At 36.0% G+C, this 23164-nt stretch overlaps 1 protein-coding gene across 2 annotated transcripts in view; it reads right to left on the reverse strand.

Annotated features, from left to right (window-relative positions):
- STRN (striatin) overlaps positions 1 to 23164 on the reverse strand; it is a 111757-nt gene that overhangs the window by 15030 nt on the left and 73563 nt on the right. The window contains exons 8-11 of one of the 2 annotated variants that reach the window (XM_063078118.1): positions 18388 to 18498; positions 15521 to 15664; positions 11979 to 12115; positions 3757 to 3932 (exon numbers count right to left, since the gene is read on the reverse strand). In XM_063078118.1, the coding sequence (XP_062934188.1) occupies positions 3757 to 3932; positions 11979 to 12115; positions 15521 to 15664; positions 18388 to 18498 (568 nt within the window). The remainder of the gene's footprint in view (positions 1 to 3756; positions 3933 to 11978; positions 12116 to 15520; positions 15665 to 18387; positions 18499 to 23164) is intronic. The other variant, XM_063078119.1, reaches the window with a different exon arrangement.

The following is a 23164-nucleotide window of genomic DNA, read 5'->3' on the forward strand; positions in this document are numbered from 1 at the left end:
TTTACAAAATGTAATCAATCTTTGTGACCTTTAACTCATTTCTTGCCAACCCCCCACCCCTTCCCTTTCCCACCTCTAATAACCACAGTTCTGTTCCTTTGTTTGAAAGTTCAATGTATTATTGTGATTCACTCCTTTTCTCTCTTTTCTTTCCTTTCCTTTCTTTTCTTTCTTTCTTTCTTTCAACTCCCACTTTTGAGTGAGGACATGTGGTATTTCTCTTTCTGTGCCTGGCTTATTTCACTTAACATAATTTTCTCCAAGTTCATCCACATTGCTGCAAATAGCAGAATTTCGTTCTTTTTTTTTCCCACAGCAGAGTAATATTCCATCAAGTATATATTCCATCAAGTACCACGTTTTCCTTATCCAGTCATCTCCTGATGGACATTTAGGTAGGTTCCAACTCTTGGCTACTGTAAATAGAGCTGCAATAAAGATGGGAGTGCAGGTACCCCTTTGACATGATGATTTTCACTCCTTTGGGTATATACCCAGCCGTGGGATTGCTGGATCATATGGCAGTTATATCAGTAGTTGTTTGCAGAACCTCTACAATGTTTTCCATAATGGCTGCACTAATTTACAGTCCCACCAACAGTGTAGGAAAGTTCCTCTTTCTCCACATTCTCGTCAGCATTTGTTATTCTCTGTCTTTTTGATAACAGCCAGTCTACTTGGGATGAGATGAAAGTTCAAAATGGTTTTGATTTGTATTTCCCTGATGCTAAGTGATGTTGAGCATTTTTCATGTGTCTGTTGGCCATTTGTATATCTTTGAGAAATGTCTATTCAGCTCCTTTGCCCGTTTTTAATTGAGTTTTTTACTTTCTTACTGTTGACTTGAACAATGGTGCCTTTCAGTCTAGACATATTGGTGGGTATGGAAATACCTAAAGGCTCAAGGCCAAAAGATAAGACCAAAGAGAGGTCCCTCACCTATCTCAATCAGCCCTTTACTCCACTCTGTGAGTCCAAACCAAGTAAACAATGGGGCAGAGTGGTGGTGAAGGTTTGACGATTTTCAGCATGTCTATACCTCTTTAAAGAATGGCAGAAAACTTCAGTGTAGATAAAAAGCGACCCAACGAAGACAACCATTCAAAACGCTGTACATATAAGGACTGTGTATTAGTCCATTTCTGTTGCTTATAACAAAATACTTGAAACTGAGTGATTTATAAAGAAAATGAAATTTATTGCTCACAGTTTCTGAGGCTGGGAAGTCCAAAGTCCAGGGAACACATCTGGTGAGAACCTTGGTGGTGGTGACAGTGACAACAGAGTATCACATTGCAAAAATGGTGGAGCAGAGAGTAAGAGAGAGATTCTCTTCCCCTCTCTCTTCTTTTAAAGCCCTCAGAACCACACCCCTGACCACCATTTTTAATCCATTCACTATGGCATGGTCCTACAATCTAATCACCTCTTTAAGGCTCCACTTTTCAATTACCGTAATAGGACTTCCTACTCTCTTGACAGTCACAGTGGGGAATCAAGCTTTTAATACACAAAACTTGGGGAACGCAATTCAATCCAGATCATTCTGCCCCTGGCCCGCAAAGTTTATGTCCTTCTCACAGATAAAACATTCATTCCATCCCCAAAGTCTTAACTTGTTTCAACTCAAAAGTCCAAAGTCCAAAGTCCCATTTGGAAAATCAAAACAAGTTATCTACTTCCAAGATACAATGGGGGGACAAACACAGGGTACATATTCTCGTTCAAAAAGGGAGAAATAGGCCAAAAGAAAGGGGTAACAGACAGGTCCCAAACAAGTCCAAAACCCAGCAAGGCACGCATTGAATCTTAAAGCTAGCAAATAATGTAACTTGACTCAATGTCCAACATCCTCTGCATGCTGATGGGGGGGGGGGGGGGGGTCATCCTCAAGTCCTCAAGCAGCTCCACTCCTATAGTTTTCCTGGTCTAAGGCCATGCTTCAGCTCTCCCAGGCTGGCGGTGCATGGACAGGTCTGAGGTCTCCATGGCAGTCCCACTCTTGTGGCTTCACTAATCATGGTGCTGTTGGGGTTTTTCTGCTGCAACTCTGACCCCATGTTTCTGCTCGGCATTACTCTAGTGAAGGCTCTATGCAGTGAATCTGCCCCTGCGATGGATCTCTTCCTTGGCCCCCAGACTTTTCCATATATCCTTTGAAATTGGGGTGGAGGCTTCCAAGCCTTCATAACTCCAGCATTCTGCGAGCCTGCAGACCTAACACCATGTGGACGTCACCAAAGCTTCTGGCTTGTATCTTTCAAAGCTGCAGGTCCAGCCACGCCTTGGGGCCAAGTTAGCCATGGCTGGAGCAGCCAAAGCAGCTGGGGTGCTGGTGCCAGAAGCAGCTTCCAGAGGTAGCCCTGAGCAGCGAGCCCATGAAGGGTACCTCAGGCCTGTTCCCCAAGACCATTCTGTCTCCCTAGGCCCTTGGGCCTGAAATGAAAGGGCTGGCACCAGAGGCTTCTACAATGCCTTGAGGGCCTTTTTCCCCTTCTCTTGACAATCTCTTTCTTTTGTGTTCATCTTAGTGTCACTGAATTTTTCTTCTGAAAATGTTCTCTGCTTCTCTACCACATGGCCAGGCTGCAAATTTTCCAAATTTTTACATTCTGCTTCCCTTTTAATTCGGGCTTTATGTTGTGACTTTGCCACCAAAACTCAGTGTAGGCTGTTAAAAAGTAGCTATGCAGCTTCTTTAATGCTCTGCTGCTTAGAAATTTGTTCTGCCAAATACTCTGGTTCACAACTCCTAAATTCCAACTTCCACAAAGTCTTAGGGCATGGACAGAATGCAGCCAAATTCTTTGCCAGTTCACAGCAAGGGTGATCTCTGCCCCAGTTTCCAATAAACTCCTTCTTACTCCTACTTGAGACCTCCTTAGAATGGTCTTTAGTCCATATTTCTACCAGCATTCTGCTTGCCACCACGTAACCTGTCTCAAAGACATTCCAAAGTTTCCCTAATTTTACTGTCTTCTTCTGAGTTCTCCAAACTCTTCCAACCATTGCCTAACACCCAGTTCCAAAGCTGTTTCCACATTTTCAAGTATTTGTTATAAGCAACTTCCCACTTCTCTGTTACCAATTTTCCATATTAGTCTGTTGCTATTGCTTATAACAAATACGTGAAACTCGGTGATTTATAAAGAAAATGAAATTTATTGCTCACAGTTTCTGAGGCTAGGAAGTCCAAAGTCCAGGGAACACATCTGGTGAGAACCTTGGTGGTGGTGACAGTGACAGCAGAATATCACATTGCAAAAATGGAGGAGCAGAGAGCAAGGGAGAGATTCCTCTCTCTTCTTTTAAAAGCCCTCAAAACCATGCTCCTGACCATCATTTTTAATCCATTCACTATGGCATGGTCCTATGATCTAATCATCTCTTCAAGGCTCTACCTTTCAATTACCATAATAGAATTTCTCACCCTCTTAACAGTCACAGTGGGGAATCAAGCTTCTAGTCATAAAACTTGGGGGAACACAATTCAATCTATATCAGACTGTAATCAGCCTTCTCAAACCTGAGGAAATCATCAGATAATACCATTTCTTCCTATGTGTCAATTTTCCAACCTAACATTAGATTAGATTGTATGAAGGAAAAAAACACTCTTCCTTCTTCACATAGTCAAGAAGAAAGAACTAGAAGAGTCATTTGGGAAATTTAATAGCAAATAATAAAATACATATTTTTCTGTGGAAAAACAGTTAATTAAAATATTCAAATAAAGTTAAAGTAGAGTATTCTCACTTTTTGGCTGGGGCTGTTTTCTGCAAATTCCACATTTTTAACGTGTGATCCTCTGATGCTGTTATCAAAACAGGCTCAATGGGGTGGAAAGCAAGGGCTCGGATGCCATCAAAGTGACTTCTTAATGTAAATTTAGGGTTCCATGTCTTTCTCAATGCATCTTTATTGTTTGCTATCTATTAAAGAAACAAAACAAACACACTCACACATTTAGTTCAGGATAGGAAAAAACACTATATTTCAAAATAATTCTTGCTGATTTCTCATGAAACCATCACATTTTGCAACTTTCAAAACACTATAATTCTTAAACGTAAATAACCAAACCAATAGACAAAATCAGTAATATCTCAACAGTGGTTTTCTTTGAAGAAATATTAAAGGTATAATAAGAAAACGGTCAATATAATTCAATATAAAAAGCCAGTGGATCAACTAATAATGTAAAATAAATCTTCACTAGAATGCTTAAAAAAAAACAACAAAAAAACAAAGTACTTCTACCTGAATTGTAGTATACACAGTGTAATTTTAGGTAAGAATTGAAAAACTAAGATATATTTAAACCTGCTAACATTTTAAAATATGATCATACTTTTGAAATCTTCAATACTGTACTTTCTAATAGGAGCTACATTTTCTTCATCAAACTGGAAACGAAGTTTATAAACTGGAAACATAAAATGTTAAAAATGGAAAAGACAATCAGATGCCATTACATTCTTTTTCTCCATGGGAGCTCCATCTCAACAACTGAAAAAACACACTATTTTTTTTCATTTCAACTAACAGCAAAGTTGAAGAGGTAGCTGGCATTTGACTTTACACCTAGCACCATGTATGAACTCTTCATACTGCAAGGCTAACAAGCAAACTAGGTTTAAACAAGATAAATATGTTCAGAAATATATAACAGGAATGACATACAAGAAGGATGAGAATTAAATAGATTTAAAAGTATTCTAAGATCTTTGAATATAAAATTTTGATAAGGATGTGTGGCAATCTCTAAGGTAGCCACTAAAATTAGAGTAGCAAAAGAGTGTATAAACTCCAAATATAGAGAGAGGTGGAGGGTTGAATAACAAAAATAATCTCAAAATAGGCAAAAATAGGAGAAAAAGAAAAAGAATAGGTGGCACAAATAGATGGTGGACTTATAGAAATATATCAGTAATTACTATAAAAAGAAATGGACTGAAAGCTCCAACTAAAAGACAAAGGTTGTCAAATATTGGATGAAAAAGGCAAAACTCAATTAAATGGTGTTTATAAAAACAAATGTAAAATATAAGGATGCATAAACATAAAAATAGAAATGATCTTTAAAAATCTGCATCATAGGTTTGGAAAATGGAGTGCAAGGAGCCCCTTTAGATTAAAAGATTATTGTGACCAGGGCTCAGTCTAAGGCCTGGAGGGAAGCGCACACAGCCCAACAGCCACCGAGGTGAGCAGAGACCTTTGTGGCACCGGGACCCAGTCTAAGGCCCCAGAGGGAAAGGAAGCACACACAGCTCAGCAGCCATCAAGGTGAGCCAAGACCTGCATGGCACTAGGGTCCAGTCTAAGGCCCTGGGGTAGGGAGGGAAGTGCACATGGCCTAGCAGGCACTGAGGTGAGTTGAAACCTGCACAGCACCAGGGGCTCAGTCTACAGCCACAGAAAGCTAGAACAGGAGCCAAGATGGTGTAATATAGATACCGCCACAGCTTCTGTCACCACAAGGACAGTTCACCACCACAGCAGCAGCCAGGGCCACTCTACAAGCAACCTGCCACTCACTTAACTACACTGATATAAGAAGAGTCACCAGTAGAGCCTACAAACAGAGGAGGAAGTCTTTATCCTCATAGCCAACCCCAGACTAACAGAAGAAGCAAGTCATCTACCAGATGACCAAACATCAATGAAAAAATACTAGAACTACAAACAAACAAGAAGATATGACCACCACCAAAGGAATACAGTAGTGCTCAAATTCCAGACCCCATAGAACAGGGAATCCTTGAAATGTCTGAAAAATAATTCCAAGCAATGATCTTAAGAAAGCTTGAAGAAATTAAAGAAGACTCAATTAGAGAACACAAGGAAACAAGAAAAAATATCCAGAATATGAAGGAGGAAATTTACAAAAAGATTAATACCTTAAAAAAAATGTAGCATAACTCCTAGAAATATTCACTTATCGAAATAAAAAACACAACAGAGAGCTTAAGCAGCAGGCTAGAGCAAGTAGAAGAAAGAATTTCAGATCTCAAAGACAGTCTTTTCAAAATAACCCAGGCAGACAAAAAAAAGGAAAAAAGAATTAAAAATAATGAGGAAAATCTAAGAGAGATAGCAGACAACCTCAAGTACTCTAACATCCCAATTGTGAGTATTCCAGAAGGGGAGGAGAAAGGAAAAGGTACTGAAAACGTATTCAAGGAAATAATACCAGAAAACTTCCCAGGGGTAGGGAGAGATGAAGACCTTCAGATCCAGGAAGCTCAAAGGTCCCCAAACAGATTTAATCCAAAAAGATCATCTCCAAGAAATATTATAGTCAAATATGCAAAGCTCAAAGACAAAAAAAGAATTCTAAAAGCAGCAAGAGAAAAGCATCAAGTCACCTATAAGGGAACCCCTTAGAGACTAACAGCAGACTTCTCAACTGAAACCCTACAGGCCAGAAGAAAGTGGAATGATATATTCAAAACACTAATAGAAAAAAATTGCCAGCCAAGAATTCTTTACCCAGCAAGGCTCTCCTTCAGAAATGAGGGAGAAATAGTATATTTCCCAGACAAACAAAAATTGTGGGAGTTCACCACCACATGACCAGCCCTGCAAGAAATTCTCATCTGGAATCTGAATAATGAATATCACTACCAAGGATATACAAGAAAGAGCAAAACCTGCTATTAAAACAAAAATGCCAGTGAGAAAGAGCAAGAAGCTAAATCATGCCATCTCAAATATCTGACTAACACTGAAAAAGAGAAATAAAAGGGAAGTAAGGATTAAAAGATATTTAAAACATCTAAACAAAAAGCAATGACAGGAATTGAACAATATCTGTCAATAACCACCCTAAATGTGAATGGATGAAACTCTCCCTTCAAAAGGCACAGATTGACTGATTAAAAAGGTAGACCCAAGTATGTGCTGTCTTCAAGAGACCCATCTCGCATATAGAGACACATACAGACTAAAAGTGAAGGGATGGAAAAAGATATACCATGCAAATGGAAACCAAAAACAAACAGAAATAGCTATTCTTATATTGGATAAAATAGACTTTAAACCAAAAAACATAAAAAGAGACAAGGCCACTATACAATGATAAAAGGATCTATCAAGCTAGAAGACATAACAATCATAAATATATATGCACCCACTACGGGTGCACCCAGATATATAAAGCAAACGCTTTTAGACCTAAAGAAAGAAATAGGCCCTAATACGTTAATTCTGGGTGACCTGAACACCACTCTCTCAGTATAGGACAGATCTTCCAGGCAACAAATCAACGAAGAGACACAGGATTTAAACTACATGTTAGACCAACTGGACCTGGCAGATATATGGAGAACACTTCACCCAACAATTAAAGAATATAATTTCTTCTCATCAGCTCATGGAATGTTCTCCAGGATAGGCCACATATTAGGTCACAAATCTAGCCTCAGCAAATTTTTAAAAGCTGAAATCATTCCAAGTATCTTTTCAGACCACAATGGACTAAAATTGTTAATTAATAATAAGCGGAACTCTGGAAACTATACAAATACATGGAAACTAAGTAATAGGCTCCTGAATGACCTATCGGTCAAGAAGAAATTAAACAAAAAATCAAAAAATTTCTAGAAACTAATGAAAATAAAGATACATCATACCAAAACCTGTGGGATACTGCAAAAGGAGTACTAAGAGGCATATTTATTGCAATAAATGCTTACATAAAAAGAACGGAAAGACTTCAAATAAATCACCTAACACTATGCCCCAAAGAACTTGGAAAAACAAAAACAATCCAAACCTAAAGGCAGTGGACAGAAAGAAATAATTAAGATCAGAGCAGAACTAAATGAAACAGAGACCCAAAAAACAATAGAAAAGATCAATAAAACAAAAAGTTGGTTTTTTGAGAAGATAAATAAAATAGACAAACCATTAGCTAGGTTAACAAAAAAAAAAAATAGAGAAGACCCAAATAACAAAAATCAGAAATGAAAAGGGAGACATTACAATCAATACCACAGAAATACAAAGAATCATTAGAGACTATTATAAACAACTTATGACAACAAATATGAAAATCTGGAAGATATGCATAAGTTTCTAGACACATACAAACTACCAAGACTGAACCAAGAAGAGAGAGAAAACCTGAACAAACCAGTAACAAGCAAGGAGATTGAAGCTGTAATTAGTAATCTTCCAACAAAGAAAAGTCTGGGTCCAGATGGCTTTACAGCTGATTTCTATCAAACTTTTAAAGAGGAGTTAACACCAATTCTCCTCAAACTATTCAAAACAATTGAAACAGAAGCTACTCTACCAAACTCATTCATACCAAAACCAGATAAAGACACAACAAAAAAAAAATTACAGGCCAATATCTTTGATGACCCTAGATGCAAAAATCCTAAATTAAAAATCAGCAATCAGAATACAGCAACATATTAAAAAAATTACACTCTATGATCAAGTGGGATTCATCCCAGGGATGCAAGGACGGTGTTCAAAATCAATAAATATGATACATCACATCAACAAACTCAAGGACAAAGATTATATGATTATCTCAATAGATGCTGAAAAAGCATTTGACAAAATTCAATATCCCTTCGTGATAAAGACTCTCAACAAATTAGGTATAGAAGGAAAATATCTCAACACAATAAAAGCCATTTATGACAGGCCCACCACCAGTATCATTCTGAATGGGGAAAAAGTGAGAGACTTTTCCTTAAGAACAGGAATAAGACAAGGATGCCCACTCTCACCACTTCTATTTAACACAGTACTGGAGGTACTAGCCAGAGCAATCAGGCAAGAGAAAGAAATAAAGGGAATACAGATTGGAAAAGATGAAGTCAAATTTTCCCTATTTGCAGATGACATGATACTAGTATATACTGAAAAACCTAACGGCTATCAAAAAACTCCTAGAGCTGGTTAATAACTTCAGTAACGCTGCAGGATACAAAATAAATGCCCCCAAATCAGTTGCATTTATATACTCAAATAATGAACTAAAAAGAAAGTGAAATAAAGACAGTAAGCCCATTTACAATTGTCACGGAAAAAAAAAAAAAAAAAAACAACCTAGAGATCAATCTAACCAAGCAGTTGAAAGACCTCTACAATGAGAACTACAAACCACTTCTGAAACACATTAAAGAAGACACAAAAAGATGGAAAGATATTCCATGCTCTTGGATTAGAAGAATTAACATTGTGAAAATATCTATACTACCCAAAGTGATCTACAGATTCAATGCAATCCCCATCAAAATACCAATGACATTCTTCACAGAAATGGAAAAAACAATCTTCATATGGAACAACAAAAGACCCCAAATAGCCAAAGCAATCCTGAGCAAAAAAAATAAAGCTGGAGGCATAACACTACCTAACTTCAAATTATACTACAAACCTATTGCAACCAAAACAGCATGGTACTGGTATAAAAAGAGACATTCAGACCAGTGGAGTAAAATTGAGAATCCAGAAATCACCTCTCAGGCTTACAGCCATCTGATATTGGACAAAGGCAACAAAAATCTACACTAGGGAAAAGACTGCCTCTTCAACAAGTGGTGCTGGGAAAACTGGATATCCATATGCAGAAGAATAAAACTAGATATGCACCTCTCACCATACACTAAAATCAACTCAAAATGGATTAAAGACAATTATAAGACCTGAAACTGAAACATTCCTAAGGAAAAATATAGGTGAAACACTTCAGGAACTAGGTATGGGCACAGACTTTATAAACATGAGCCCGAAAGCACAAGCAGTAAAAGAAAAAATAAACAAATGGGACTATATCAAACAAAAGCTTCTGCACAGCAAAGGAAACAATCAATAGAGAGAAATGACAACCTACAGAGTGGGAGAAAATTTTTGCTAACTATGCATCCCACAAGGGATTAATATCTATAATATACAAGGAACTCAGGCAATTATACAGTAAAAAAAACAAATAACCCAATTAAAAAATGGGCAAAGGAGCTGAATAGACATTTTTCAAATGACTAGGAAGACATACAAATGGCCAATAGGTACGTAAAAAATGCTCAACATCACTAGTCACCAGGGAAATGCAAATTAAAACTACATTGAGATACTACCTCACCCCAGTTAGACTGTCTATAATCAAAAAGACAGTGAATAACAAATGCTGGCGAGGGTGTGGAGAGAAGGGAATGCTCCTACACTGTTGGTGAGACTGTAAATTAGTACAACCGCTATAGAAAACAGTATGGAGGTTTCTCAAACAACTACAGATAGATCTTCCATACGATCCAGCAATCCCACTTCTGGGTATATACCCAGAAGAATGGAAATGATCAAGTTAAAGGGATACCTGCACTCCCACATTCATCACAGCTCTGTTTACAATAGGCAAGACATGGGATCAACCTAAATGTCCATCGATGGATGACTGGATAAGGAAACTGTGGTATATATACACTATGGAATTCTACTCTGCCATAAAAAAAGATGAAATTCTCCCACTTGCAACAATACGGATGAGCCTGTAGAAACTTACAGTGAGAGAAATAAGCAAAGCACAGAGGGATAAATACGACATGTACTCACTCATACGTGGGAGCTAAGAGAGAAAGAAGGAAGGAAAGAAAGACCACAGTAGGGCATTGGAATTGCAGAGGGAGAGAACATTCCTTGGGCTAGAAAGTGGAGTTGGGGGGAGAGGGGGAGGGAGGTTGGGGATAATTGGGTGGGGGACACGGGGTACAAATCTAATTTGTGGTAATGGGTATGCTGCCTGTATGAATCTGGCCCTCACATAATGGGCACGAGGGGTGACAATTAGCTTGGTATCTCATGAATATTCATAACCAATAAAAAAAAATAATAATAGTAATAAAGGTTATTGTAGTTCTAGGTGAGGAAAAAATGGACGAAGATGGGAAGTGAAAAGAAGTATATGGATTTAGGCTGTTTTGGGAAATAATAACCAAAAGACTTACTAATGGACTTAGCATAGACAGTGGGAGTTTTTGGCTTGTAGGAGAAGGAATGGGTAATAAGGATTCCTCTTTGGCGTGCTTCTTTATAATACCCATGGTTTGCTTAGGCATCCATCTTACATCCCCCACATGGTATGCTTGTTGCCGGGGCTATATTGCATTCTCCAACAGAGATAATGAACTATCAAAAGGAGAGGATTTTAATGAAATGATAAGAGAGATTATAAATACTTTAACCTATGAAATAAGCAACTATTTCTCTGACATTAGTTAATCTCTCAAATTATCTATTGAGAGGAGCAATTATAAATGCATATATAAAACAATTGTGTTTAGAATTAAGTAAATGCATACACAAAGATACAAAGATTGGTTCAGCTTTAACATAAGAAAAGCACCCTGTACACATTCATGCCCACCAATATTAAAATCTCTTTTCAACAAGATACTGGTTGATGTACTAAAGAAAACAAATGCTGCTGTTAGGTAGGCATGAACTTCATTGCTGGTGCCCTAAATGCAAAACAAAACCCAAACTTGGTAATGTAAAAGAGAATTATTTCCCTATCTAAAACCAATGAACAAACTACAGTGACTATAGATTTAGACAAAGCTGGTAATTTCAATATCTAGGTTATATGACAAATGTTAGTTTATCTTTATATTTATATTTTCAAAGTCTGCAAATAAAATTGAACAAAGTTCTATACTTGTGAAGAAGTTTTACCACTACCATCTTCTATAAAATCAACTCTTTACAGGGCCGACCGCATGGTGCACTCAGGAGAGTGCAGCGCTGGGAGCGCAGCGGTGCTCCGGCCACGCAGGTTCGGATCCTACATAGGGATGGCCGGTGCACTCACTGGCTGAGCGCGGTGCGGGCGACACCAAGCCAAGGGTTGTGATCCCCTTACCGGTCACAAAAAGGACAAAAAAAAAATAAAATAAAATAAATCAACTTTTTACTTTCAAAAATCTAGTAAAAACATCAAAAATAAAACAACTACTTACATCATAAGTTAGTGAATCTGCTTCATTGGCCACTGTCAGGCCTGCTAATTCTCCAAGTCCCAGTTCACTTTCAAGGCCTTCATCTGCTCCCATGATGAATGACTTCCCAGAAGAAGGAGGAAATGTCAATGCTTCCACTGAAAGTGGGAAGACAAAGGAAACATTTAAAAAACCTCTAAAGAGTCAACAATTAGTCTCATTTGCTTGTATCAAATTTCTCTTAAGGGCATGTATACATTTATTTTTAAATGCTTTTAAAACACAATAGAATTCAGTGAGCAGAAAATCTTGAGAAACTTACTGCTTTTTCCATATCTTAAACGTAGCTAAAGGCAGCATCTAATTAGAAAAGTGAGACGTAAAAACAAATCTAATAATCCACTGTCCTTTCCTTTTCACTATATAGAAAAAATAATGACTAGAGGAAAGTAATTTTTCCTCATTTGATATTTCATGCTAATTACTCAAATAATTTCTATCAATTACTAAGCATATAACAAGTGATTCTGAACATAGCTGCTGGTCTCATTCAAAATAAAACTGACTAATTCTAAACCTGGAAGAATATAAAAGATTTCAAATGTAAATAGTTTAAATTGTAAAATGCCCTGATATAAGTAAAAATTAAATTAATATGTGGTGTTAGAAATCAAGATTACCTCTGGGGGACAGAGAAGGAGTAGTGATTAGAAGGCAGCAAAAGCAGGACTTCTTGGGCCCTGATAATGTTCTACTGCTTGACCTAGAAGATGGTGACATGGGTGGGTAATAATTCTGACTTTGTATAATTCATTGAGCTGTACCCTTACAATATCAACACTTTTCTGTAGGTATACAACATTTCATTTAAAAATGTTTATTTCAAAAAAAAAACTTAAGTGTCCGTTTGAACACTTTCATTAGCTGCCAACTATGCTTCAAGGTGTCAGCTTTAATTTGCAATAAACTTGAATATCCTTACTTCATAACACTGAATATATCGATCCAATTCCTTCAAAACCATCAGAGAAGAACGAGTTGAAAGCAAAATGCCAAATTAAGATAGATTTTATTCAATTTGGTCATTAATAAAACGTCACTCTTTGTAAATGAAAATCATTCCGAAAAACAAAGATAGGCTTTGAGTAGTTTTCTATAGATAGATACTTAACTAATGACAAACATTTATGAGTCAATTAGATGAATTTAGTAGTTCAAATTCTAGCTGCTAAAGAGGTAAATAAACTTTTTCTTAAAAGAAACAAGTCAACTGTATTAACTGGTACATGTAGAAACTAGATTTACAAGATGGTTTTCAGCTTTATATTCTATCATACATAGTAATAAATACCTGTTGAATAAATGAAAGAATGGTTATTTGCTTTAAAATATAGTAGTGGCAGAACTCTACTTAAAATCCTTGGCAGAACAAAAAAAAGAGTATAAATTAAGACATTATCAAGACACCATTCAATACAGCAGCAATAATAAAAATGGGTTTTACCAAAAATACCATATAGCATGTAAGTGGTTTAAACAACTCTAAACATTTACTAATGAAGAGCGATAATTGTTTATGCTAAAACAGCAATTTTCAGGCCAAAATTTCAACCAAATGACTCATGTTAGACTATAAGGCTATAGGTCTTCAGACAAGTATTTTTCGCTTGTTATGTTTCCATTTCTAACACTTCCAGATAACTTTGTACAGGTGTGAAATAAAAATGACTCTTCAAACAGGAGACTAAAATTCTTGGGATCGACTATATACATTGCATGGACTAATTTTAACCAATGCTCTAGAATTGGCCAAGTAAAATTTGAAAACAAGGAGGGCAACAAGCACTTCCTCACACCCCTGTGGACATCCAGCAGACTGGAGGGCTGAAGAGAGAAAGCAAGGAAGGGCATCACTGACATTTGACTGTTCTCTAAGGTACCTTAGAACTTAAGACTACAGGTCACAGTTTTACCTGGTAACTAAACATTACTGGCCCTTTTACAAAATCATTTAACTATGCCTCTTAAATGTGACACTGTCTTCTGAATTACTGAAGTAAACAATAAAGTTATTAAAGTAAAATTAAAGGAATAAAATTACAGATCACACACAAGTTATGGATGCCTTTACTGAAAGTGGACTGGAAACCAAGAAGTGTCAGTCATAGACAAGTAAATATACAACCAATTTCTTAAATGTTTAATCTACTTCTGAAAAATCTACATTGAGGGGGACTTAGAACCACTGCTGCAGACAGCAAATTAAAGATTCAATGCTTCAGTTTTAAAGTTCTTAAATATTTTTTTCCTATCAAGGGCAATTTGATGCCCCTGATGTACACAAGTGTCCATCAAATAAATTACCTAGAGTATAAAGTGTTGATTCTTTCAAGTATGATGTAATTAACTCTAACAAATAATTAGCAATGTGATGCTCAAAAAGACTATTGCTGAAAACATATTCAAATCATGAAAATCTATACATTAAAATCCTGTTAGGTATAAAAACAAATATAAATAAAATTTAATTTTAAAAAACCCTATTAGCTTGTCTCTCTAAAATGTAACTGAATTAAAAAAAAATACATGATTATTCTGGTAGCTTTTTCTCAGCTATTTTGTTCAATAAATAATGATTTGAAGAGACATATACATGGCAAATAATTACACTACTAAATTCAGGATAATTTTAAAAAATAAATTTTGAAAAAGATCCATTAATCAAGATTACTTTTATGTCATACTAGATTTTCAGCTAATGTAAATATATATTTTAAAATCAACTTCCACATATAAGCATTTTATACATTCATAAATAAACAAATCAGAACTTGTGTCTAAAAGAAAAAATTGTATCTCTCTAACATAAGATTGCACTGGAAAAAACTGGAAACAATCTAAATATCCAAAGAGGAATGGTTTTATATCAAGTCTAAAATATAATATCAATCTTAAGATTATAAGTATGAAAGTTATTTGTATGATTTTATGTTAAGTAAATAAAACAAAATAGAATTATTCTACATGACTATAACCATGTAACAGTATATGCATATGGACAAAGACTAAAAGAGAACAAGAAAAAACAGAAAGCAGAAAATGTGGCTAAATTTTCAGTTGGCTTTTTCCCTTTTTTCATTTATCAGTGATAAATTGCTTAAATAAAATATTTATGTGAGGCTCAAAGTAACAAACATTTACTACCTATTTACAGACTCTTAATTTTCTCAATGTTGAAATGATATATATAGGACTTACCACATGGGTGTCTGCAGAGTTAGGGGATATTCTAAACCAAAATCCAGAGTTCATTGTTAAGTTTATGCACCCATTCCCAAATCTTAAAGACTGAAGTTGGAACCAAACCTTCCTGAATGTAAGAAAGCCTGCATTTTGGGAATATTATGTAGATCAAACATTTGCAGAATAAAATTCTCTCTAAGACAGGAGAGCTCTTTCTAATGACTGAATGAATGTAGATACACACACACACACACACACACACACACACACAAACACATAAACAAGTGCTTTTTGTGCTCCAGGGTGTCTTAAATACTTGCCTTCATCTGCCCTATTAATTTCATGTTCAGGAAGTCTGGAGCTGCTGGGTCTGGAAGGTGAACCCACAGATGGCTGCAATGAAGGAAGTTCATCAACATCTCTCAAATTAGCAAGCATATCTTGTAGTTTTGACCTATTGGGCCCTAGCCAAAAAAAAGGGTGGGCAGGGAGACAAAAAAAGAGGAAACAGAATTATCCAATTGCATTGAAATGGTGCCATAAACCTCCTTTCAGATCTGCCGACAATTACCTTTAAAAATATCCTACTACATTAATAAGAAGTAATTATTTTCAAAGTTTTCAAATTATTTTTGAAGTTTATTTCTTGAAAACAATTATATTTTACATGTCTTTTTATAATTAAGCTAATGGAATAGCATCACTATTTGCATAAGAATGCTCATGTCCAATTTGGACCATTAAGAGTAATATTACTCTATAATCAAACCATTGTGTATTGCTCTAAATATAGACAGATACCACAGACTGTGAACCTACTGTGTACTGAATAAAATAATAACATCCCTGTTTGTTTGTTTAAACTAATTTCCATCATTGCCTTACATCTTGAAGCTACGGTACCTGAGGTGAAGTCTCATGCCCTGTCAATTACTTACCTGAGCTTTGATTCTTCATTCTCCCACATCCCTGTTTTGACTGTTTTATATAGGATAGAGGCTGAAACAGATCTTCGGTAGTTTTTCCTGTTATAAGTTTAATTAAGAATGGGAAAATCTTACCCATCGTCCATTATGGTTTTTTCCTATACCAGCAAAGAATACAACTATTTTTAAGCAATTTTAACTAATACCTAGAAATATATTTCAAGATAGTATGAACAAAGTACACAATTTGACTATAAATATTTCTACCAGACCATATTAAAAATACTTAAACTTTTCCAATGAGTAACAGTTCAATTAAAAAAAATACTTATGGTCATTTATAAATTAATGCTTTATATATTAATTCAAAGCTCTGCTTCAGTTCTATTTTTATAACTATTCACTTGTTCCCAGACTGCTATTTTATTAAGATAACAGGAACTAAAGATGATAAACAAAATGAGCTGAACTTCAGTCTACAGTCCTTATATCCTCCGGGGAAGACATCAAAATTTCTCCCCTACAGAGACATTTTTCTTTGCCATACTAAAAAAATCATGTGCTATATGCCTGAACATGGACCATAATCCCCAGATTCAGGAAATCCAATTGCTTCTATTAGTAGAGATACTGTTCCAGTCAAATGGTGCAGTTGTAGACCTTAAGTGCTACATTCCAACTACAGCGATGCTTGATATTTGACAAGAACCGAATAATTAATGTAAGAGTAGCTGGATTCTACATAAGTCCTGGCTACGTTTGCAACTGAAAGATCTTTTGTTCATTTTTGTAGCACAATGATCTAAAAAGTATATCAGTGTTAAGTTAATTGGAAATTGTTTCTCATGTATAACATACAAATTTTCCTCAAAATTTCAGTTTAACTGGTTTTGTCGTGGCTCCGAAAAGCCATGAAAAATCATGTCTCACTATATTTGTTTAGATTAAACTTTTTATCAGTATATTTGGATAACAGGTACAAAATGTTCTTATGTTTTAATATCAATCCCTCTCATTCTGATTTAATCTATATTGAGATAGCATTAAATGACATCATCTTTCAGTATATAATGACTGATACTATGTTAACATCAATGACGGACACTGACTTTGTATGGATTCAGCTAAACACATGTAAATTTTAAGATATTTCAAAAGAAGATTTAAGTGTTTTTAAGTAACTACCAGATTATAAAAGAATATCCTAACAGGAATGACTGACTGGTCTTTGATAAGCTTTAGCATCACTATGAAGAAAGAAAAAGAAAAAGCATATCTTTCCAGTCTTTTGCAACTTTTAAATACATTTCTCATTAAGTTAGATTTTAATTTTGCTTTAAACTATTTTAATAGCTCAAAGGATGAAATTCCTATTGCCATAAAAGGGAAGTCCATGTTCATATTGTCAAGAAGGGTGGAAGCACAAGTGGGTAGTTAAGCCTTCCTCTCCTAAAAAGATGTTTAAGACCATTTTCAGGAATGTTTTGAAAGCTTTTATATTCCCACTTTACATAGTTAACTAGATCTATTGCTAAACTTTATTAACCATTTGCATAATGAAAGAGTTATACATATATGATTCAGAGGGCTAGAAATTTCATTTTGGCTTCTGTTTTTAATGTGGTGCACATTTCATTGAAAAGAAAAAAAGGTAATTGGTGATATTGTTATTAATAAATGGGCCAAAATTTTTAAATTAGAAAATAAATACTTTTAAAAGTTATGTATTTGACTCTGTGCCCTGTATAGCATATAGTAGTGAGAGCATAAGAACTGTGTGTTATGAACACACAGAATATTCAGGGGTAGAAATTAACTTTCTTTCTGTCTCCAAGATCTAAAATTATAAGCAATAATTTTGGTGGATTGCCAGCAGGTCATACTAGATAAGATTTACCAATTGTCGCTAAAAAATAGAAAAAAGAAAAAATATCACTGCTGTAATTTAAGCACATATCGTTTTTAAAATCAAATTATCACTATGTTTGAACACATAGCCCAACACTCTCATGAGGCTCTGGATTTATTACTGGGATATATTATGATTCCATAATCATATATGGATTGTTTTTGTTCCTGTTGTTAAGTTCATAGTAAAATAGTAACCATTTAATTTCAACCCCTGAGAGCAAGTGAAAAGGAAAGAGGTCAGGAGCAGAAATGAAAAAGAGTAAGTAGTTTTAGGAAAACATTGAAAAAAAAATTGGGGGATAGAAGAGAGGCAAGATTTATGATTTACGGATACAATGTTTTCCACTTACTCTTCACCCCCTTTTTCCCCTTTCTCTCCTTTTTGTATTGTTCCTTGAGTTTGGTAATTACTCCCTGGTCCACATTCCAAGCTTCAGGCATGAGACACTGGTCTTCCTTTTCTAAACAGAGTGAGAGAAATGAAACATTCTTTTTCAATAAAATATTGAACACTCTAAGTCAATATGTCTGAATGACATAATAATCATTTTCTTTATACTAGCTAAAAAAAAGTCTTTGTTTATTCATTAGATATATGTCACACAAAATACAATAGCTAAGAAATAATGATCAATTCAATTTCCTAGGTAATAATAATAAATTTCCCTCAAAAGAGACATTTAAAAAACTTGGAAGATTTTAGTGATTTTTAACAAATTAAGCCCAAACACTTATCAACCAAGAACCTGTCATTTTCATTCCATTTTCTGAATTTTATTAGGATTGACTCACAAAAAACACTTTGTATTAATTTATGTGATGACAGAAGATTATTATTAAGAGATTGTAATGGGCAAAAGAGCTAAGTAGGCATTTCTCTAAGGAAGATATCCAAATGGCCAACAGACATATGAAAAAATGCTCAACATCACTCAGCATCCGGGAAATGCAAATCAAAACCACATTGAGATACCATCTAACCCCAGTTAGGATGGCTAAAATCCAAAAGACTATGAACGATAAATGCTGGCGAGGCTGTGGAGAAAAAGGAACTCTCATACATTGTTGGTGGGACTGCAAAATGGTGCAGCCTCTATGGAAAATGGTATGGAGGTTCCTTAAACAATTGCAAATAGATCTACCATACGACCCAGCCATCCCACTGTTGGGAATATACCCAGAGGAATGGAAATCATCAAGTCGAAGGTATACCTGTTCCCCAATGTTCATCGCAGCACTCTTTACAATAGCCAAGAGTTGGAACCAGCCCAAATGCCCATCATCAGATGAGTGGATACGGAAAATGTGGTACATCTACACAATGGAATACTACTCAGCTATAAAAACGAATGAAATACTGCCATTTGCAACAACATGGATGGACCTTGAGAGAATTATATTAAGTGAAACAAGTCAGGCACAGAAAGAGAAATACCACATGTTCTCACTTATTGGAGGGAGCTAAAAATTAATATATAAATTCACACACACACATACACACATACACACACAAACCGGGGGGGGGGGGAGGAAGAAGATATAACAACCACAATTATTTGAAGTTGATACAACAAACAAACAGAAAGGACATTGTTGGGGGGGAGGGGGGGGAGGGAGAAGGGAGGGAGGTTTTGGTGATGGGGAGCATTAATCAGCTACAATGTATATCGACAAAATAAAATTTAAAAAAAAAAAAAAAAAAAAAAAAGAGATTGTACAAAACAGGCTCCAATGATCTTTGAGTTTCATGAATTTTCGGCATGTGTTCATCAACAAATGATAATTTTTATGTTACAGGCTTTTTAAATAGCATGTAAAATTTATTAATCAACCTTCATTAAGTGATGCGTTAGTTTATAAATTCTTAAAACAGAACACTGAGTTTCTACTAGAAAAGAGATAATCAATTTTCACTATTTCAGGAGAAGAAAATTTAAAGAGTAAATATAAGTTATATATTTTATACTTACTATTAAACAATGTACATACTATATAATGTTACATAAATGTTAGCTCAGAACTCTAACTTGAACCGAAGAATCATATATCCAACTGCTCACTCTACATTTCCATTAGAAAGTCTAATGTATATTTCAAACTAAACATACAAAACCAAACTCCCAATCTCCCTCCCCATCTAATCTGTTCCATCCACAGGGTTCTCCACCTCATTTAATGGCAATTCCATACTCGCATTTGCTGAAACCAAAACCTTCTTTCTCTCCCCTTCCACATTGAATATTTCAGGAAACAGTGTTTCCTGTGCATTCAAAACACATCCAGAATCTGACTTCTCGGCACATGTACTACTTCTATGACCATCATGATCTCTTGCTACAATTAATGTAATAATCGTTTTTCCTTCCCCAACAAGTTTATTATTAACACCAGTTGTCCTGGGTAGTCTATTTTCAACACAGCAGCCAGAGGGATGCTTTAAAATAAAAGTTAGATCATGTCACCCTTCTGTTCAAATCCCTCCCATGGCTGCCCATCTCCCCAGGCATCTACATGTCCCTACATGATCTGGTCATTTCTTACTACATTCCTCCTAGAATAACTCTGTGCCAGCCATTCTGGCTTCCTTGAATTCCTCAAGGATGCCAGGGCTGCTGCTATCTTAGAGGACATTTGCTCTGACTTTCTTCTTCCTGAATTCTTCTTCTCTGGGTACTGTATGGCCAATTCCCTCATTAACTTCACATCTTTTGCTCAAATGTTACTCTCTCAACACGTCTTATCTCCAGACAGTGTTGGAATTGAATTGGAGGGCACCCAGTTGGTGTCCGCCAGAGAACTGCTAGTTTAATTGCCAGTGGGGAAAAATCCCAACACATTTGGTCACAGAAGTCAGTCTTCTGTGTTGATGATTGTGCTTGTTGCTGAGTAAGAGCAGAGAAAAAACAGTTTGTGTTTTGTTTTCTCTCACTCACATTAACACAATTACATTCTCTCAAAAAATAAATACTTGCCCAAATATCAGGTCATGAGGGTCTAATGAAACAATCTATCACATGTTCTTAAATTTCAATGTGTACAAACACAAAACCTAAGTCTCATCCTAAATATCTTCATTAAAAATTTAAATGTAAAAGTTTTCATTAAAAATTTAAATGTAAACTTAAGAGTACTTGTGTAACAATACATGACCAAAATAGCTATATATTTTAACTGAGAATCAAGACATCTTTATCAATATTTATTTTCTGTATACACATCTAATTTCTAAAACTTACTTTATACAAAATAAATCACTGAACTTTAGTTTTCTTGAAGATATACTGCAATCCATATTTAAAGTAAATGAAAGTGAGTGAAAAATTCATAATGAAAAACATTCCAGAGCAGCCACAGGCAGCCCCCACTGCTGCTGCAGACACCACACTGCTGTGCAGATGGTCTGCCACAGCCACTTCCACAGCAAGGATGTCTCAGGGCCAGAGCAGCAGCCACCACTACCATGGTGGCGACCCACAGATCATTCAAATGCACTGACACAAGGAGAATCACCAACAGAGCCCAGAGGAAGAGGTAAGTGAGTGCAGACCCGTGACCCAGTGGCCCAACTCATGGAGGGAATTACACTGCCATGTGCAATAGCATACCTGGGGGTGGGAGGTACATGTGCATCCCACACAACTACCTTGATCTGGGGAGAGATACACGTGGATCTCCCCAAGAGTGCAGAAACCATTCCCAATCACTACTAACCCATCCCCCAACCTGAAGAATCAAGGAGGAGCCTCTGCCTGTAAGAAACAGGAAAAAGAAACACTGCCCAGAGTCACCCATTCAAATTGAGGAGATCTAATATACCCCAGTGCAACCATCAGGATATTAGGGCATTAGGGCACTAGCCAGGGTGCCAACAAGCCCCTCAGGGTTGCACACTCCAGCCGAAGAGCAACAGGGCGTTTACATGTTTCTCCTAAGAATTCAAGAGCTTGCCTCCATCCCTGATGAACCAACACAGTGTCATTAACTTCACCAAGGGATCACTAAGTGCCCCAGTGCCTAGGCCACAGAAGCACTCACATGCAACTCCAACACTGAATACGGCCAAAGTACCCACTCAGACACTACACTACCTATGTCTACCCAGAACCAACACTAAAACACCCTACTCAACAGTGAATAAAAAGCACATCTACAGGAGGAAGTCTCTCTCCACAAAGCCTACTCCAGAGTAACAGAAGAAGCAATTACTCTACCAGATATCAATGTAGAGGTAACAGATGTATTAAAAAAAAAAAAAAAAAAAAACCAAGAAAATATGATACCACCAAAGGAATACAAAAATTCTCAAGTACCAGACCCCATAGAGCAGGAAATCCTTGAAATGACTGAAAAGGGATTCTGAGTAACAATCTTAAGGAAACTCAATAAGAAACAAGAAGACTCAGACAACACAATGAAATGAGAAAAAGTATTTAGGATATGAAAGAGGAAATTTACAAAGATATTAATACCTTAAAAAAGAATATAGCAGAACTCCTGGAACTGAAAAACTTATTCAATGAAATAAAGAACACAACTGAGAGCTTAAGCAGGAGGTTAGAGCAAGGAGATGAACGAACTTCTGATCTGGAAGACAGTCTTTTTGAAATAATCCAGTCAGACAAAAAAAAAAAGAAAGAAAGAAAGAAAGAAAGAAAGAAAGAAAGAAAGAAAGAAAACCTTTTTAAAAAATGAAGATCTAAGAGAGCTACCAGACAAATTTAAGCAAGCAAACATCTGAATCATGGGTGTTCCAGAAGGGGAGGAGAAGGGAAAAGCCAACGAAAACCTATTCAATGAAATAATAGCAGAAAATTTCCCAGGTATAGGGAGAACCACAGAGGCTCAAAGATCCCCCCAAACAGATTCAATCCAAAAAGATCCTCTCCTAGACACATTATATAGTCTAACTGGCAAAACTCAAAGACAAAGAGAGAATCTTAAAAACGACAAAAGTGTCATGTCATCTATAAGGAAATCCCCATCAGACTAAGAGCAGATTTCTCAACAGAAACCCTATAAGCCAGATAAGAATGGGATGATATATTCAAAATACTAAAATAAAAAAACTGCCAGCCAAGAATACTATTCCCAGCAGGGCAATACTTCAGAAATGAAGGAAAAATAGTG

Source organism: Cynocephalus volans, chromosome 14 (genome assembly GCF_027409185.1).
Source record: "Cynocephalus volans isolate mCynVol1 chromosome 14, mCynVol1.pri, whole genome shotgun sequence".
Lineage (NCBI taxonomy): Eukaryota > Metazoa > Chordata > Mammalia > Dermoptera > Cynocephalidae > Cynocephalus > Cynocephalus volans.